Raw genomic sequence first — 1,574 nt, 5'->3', positions numbered from 1 at the left:
GCGGGACGCGCCTTTGATCGACTTCGCACGCTCGTCTAATCTAGGGGTCGTCAGCGTCGTAGTCGCTCCAGGACACAACCCTTTAGAAATGGGGCCAACTTGAGGGATAGAACTGGTAACTATGATTCATTCGGGGTGTACAAGGTGTCCTCGTATCTTTCAGAGTTCCGCTTTAGTAGACTGGGGCGTTCGTCGCACAATCGGATGGCGAGATTGTGACCCCGCTTTGACGAATTGTCCGCANGCGTTCGTCGCACAATCGGATGGCGAGATTGTGACCCCACTTTGACGATATGTCCGTGCGTTATTGCCACTTATCGCGCGCACCCAAGTGTTTTTTTGAACCACTTTCTACCCCATACCAACCATGGCCCTCAAGAAAATTACTCCTACCGTGACTAAGAAGTACCGCTCCATAGTTGGCAAACCTGGCGAAAAGGGCACCTCCAAGATCGAAAGCTGGTTTTCGAAGGGGCAACAACCGGGCACCGACAACGAGGACCAGCAATACGACGTCGCCAAAGCTCTGGAATCTCATGTCGCCGCTAACGAACACGATGAAGTGGATCTGGGCAATGTGCAGCAACAAGACGCTGCCCCAGTCTCCCAAAGTTCGGAGGTTGACGCCAATGAAAACACACGCGTTGAACTTGTCGCAGAAGCTAAGCATGCTAGTGCTGAGAAAAAGCGGCTTGAGACTGAAATTACCGACCAAACATTGGTTGCGATTGCTACTTTAAAGCAACAAATCAAGAAGCTCGCTGACTCAAAGGAACAACTGGACGCCAAGCTCAAGGAGTTAAAGCAACAAATCGGGGCCGACCGTCAGTTGAATCAACAAAAGTATGCTGACCTCGCTGAGTCAAAGCAAGAATTGGTCTTTGGGCTCGCCACGTTAAAGCTGGAAATGGAAATTGAGCTCGCCAAGGCAAAGCTGGACTCTGAGCTCGCTAAGTCAAAGCTGGACTCTGAGCTCGCTAAGTTAAAGCTGGAAATGGAAATTGAGCTCGCCAAGGCAAAGCTGGACTCTGAGCTCGCTAAGTCAAAGCTGGACTCTGAGCTCGCTAAGTTAAAGCTGGAAATGGAAATTGAGCTCGCCAAGTTAAAGCTGGAAATGGAAATTGAGCTCGCCAAGGCAAAGCTGGACTCTGAGCTCGCTAAGTCAAAGCAACAAATCGAGGTCGACCGTCACGTGGTTGAACAATTGCGCGCTGCGCTTACCCAATTAGAGCAGCAAAACGACGACTTGAAGCTGCAAAACGACGACTTGAAGCTGCAAAACGACGACTTGAAGCTGCAAAACGACGACTTGAAGCTGCAAAACGACGACTTGAAGCTGCAAAACGACGACTTGAACCAGCAAAACGACGACTTGAACCAGCGTAACGACAACTTGGAGCAAGACTTGAACGCCGGCCGTCGTATGTTTTCGGAATTCGTCGATGAATTGGAAGAATTGCACGGCGCACTTTTTGCGGAACTAGAGAAGGCTGAGACCGGCCTTCGCCTTCGCCTGGTTGAACGAGACAACGCTGAGCTTGCCCGTTTGGAGCGCCAAAAGGACGCCGAAATTG

General features: G+C 50.7%; 1 protein-coding gene across 1 annotated transcript in view; it reads left to right on the top strand. All coding sequences in view use genetic code 12, as the record gives it.

The window, feature by feature from the left end:
* Window positions 1-367: 367 nt before the first annotated feature.
* The window catches only part of DIURU_003884 (uncharacterized protein), a gene marked incomplete at both ends in the record, with an annotated part of 2,866 nt that continues 1,659 nt past the window's right edge, over window positions 368-1,574 (top strand). Inside the window, one exon of the mRNA XM_034156695.1 lies at window positions 368-1,516. Coding sequence (XP_034011349.1) covers window positions 368-1,516 — 1,149 coding nt within the window. The remainder of the gene's footprint in view (window positions 1,517-1,574) is intronic.

Source organism: Diutina rugosa (genome assembly GCF_008704595.1).
Source record: "Diutina rugosa strain CBS 613 chromosome Unknown scaffold54_size82597, whole genome shotgun sequence".
In the NCBI taxonomy this organism is placed as follows: Eukaryota; Fungi; Ascomycota; class Pichiomycetes; order Serinales; family Debaryomycetaceae; genus Diutina; species Diutina rugosa.
This window is presented reverse-complemented; position numbering and strand designations above follow the sequence as displayed.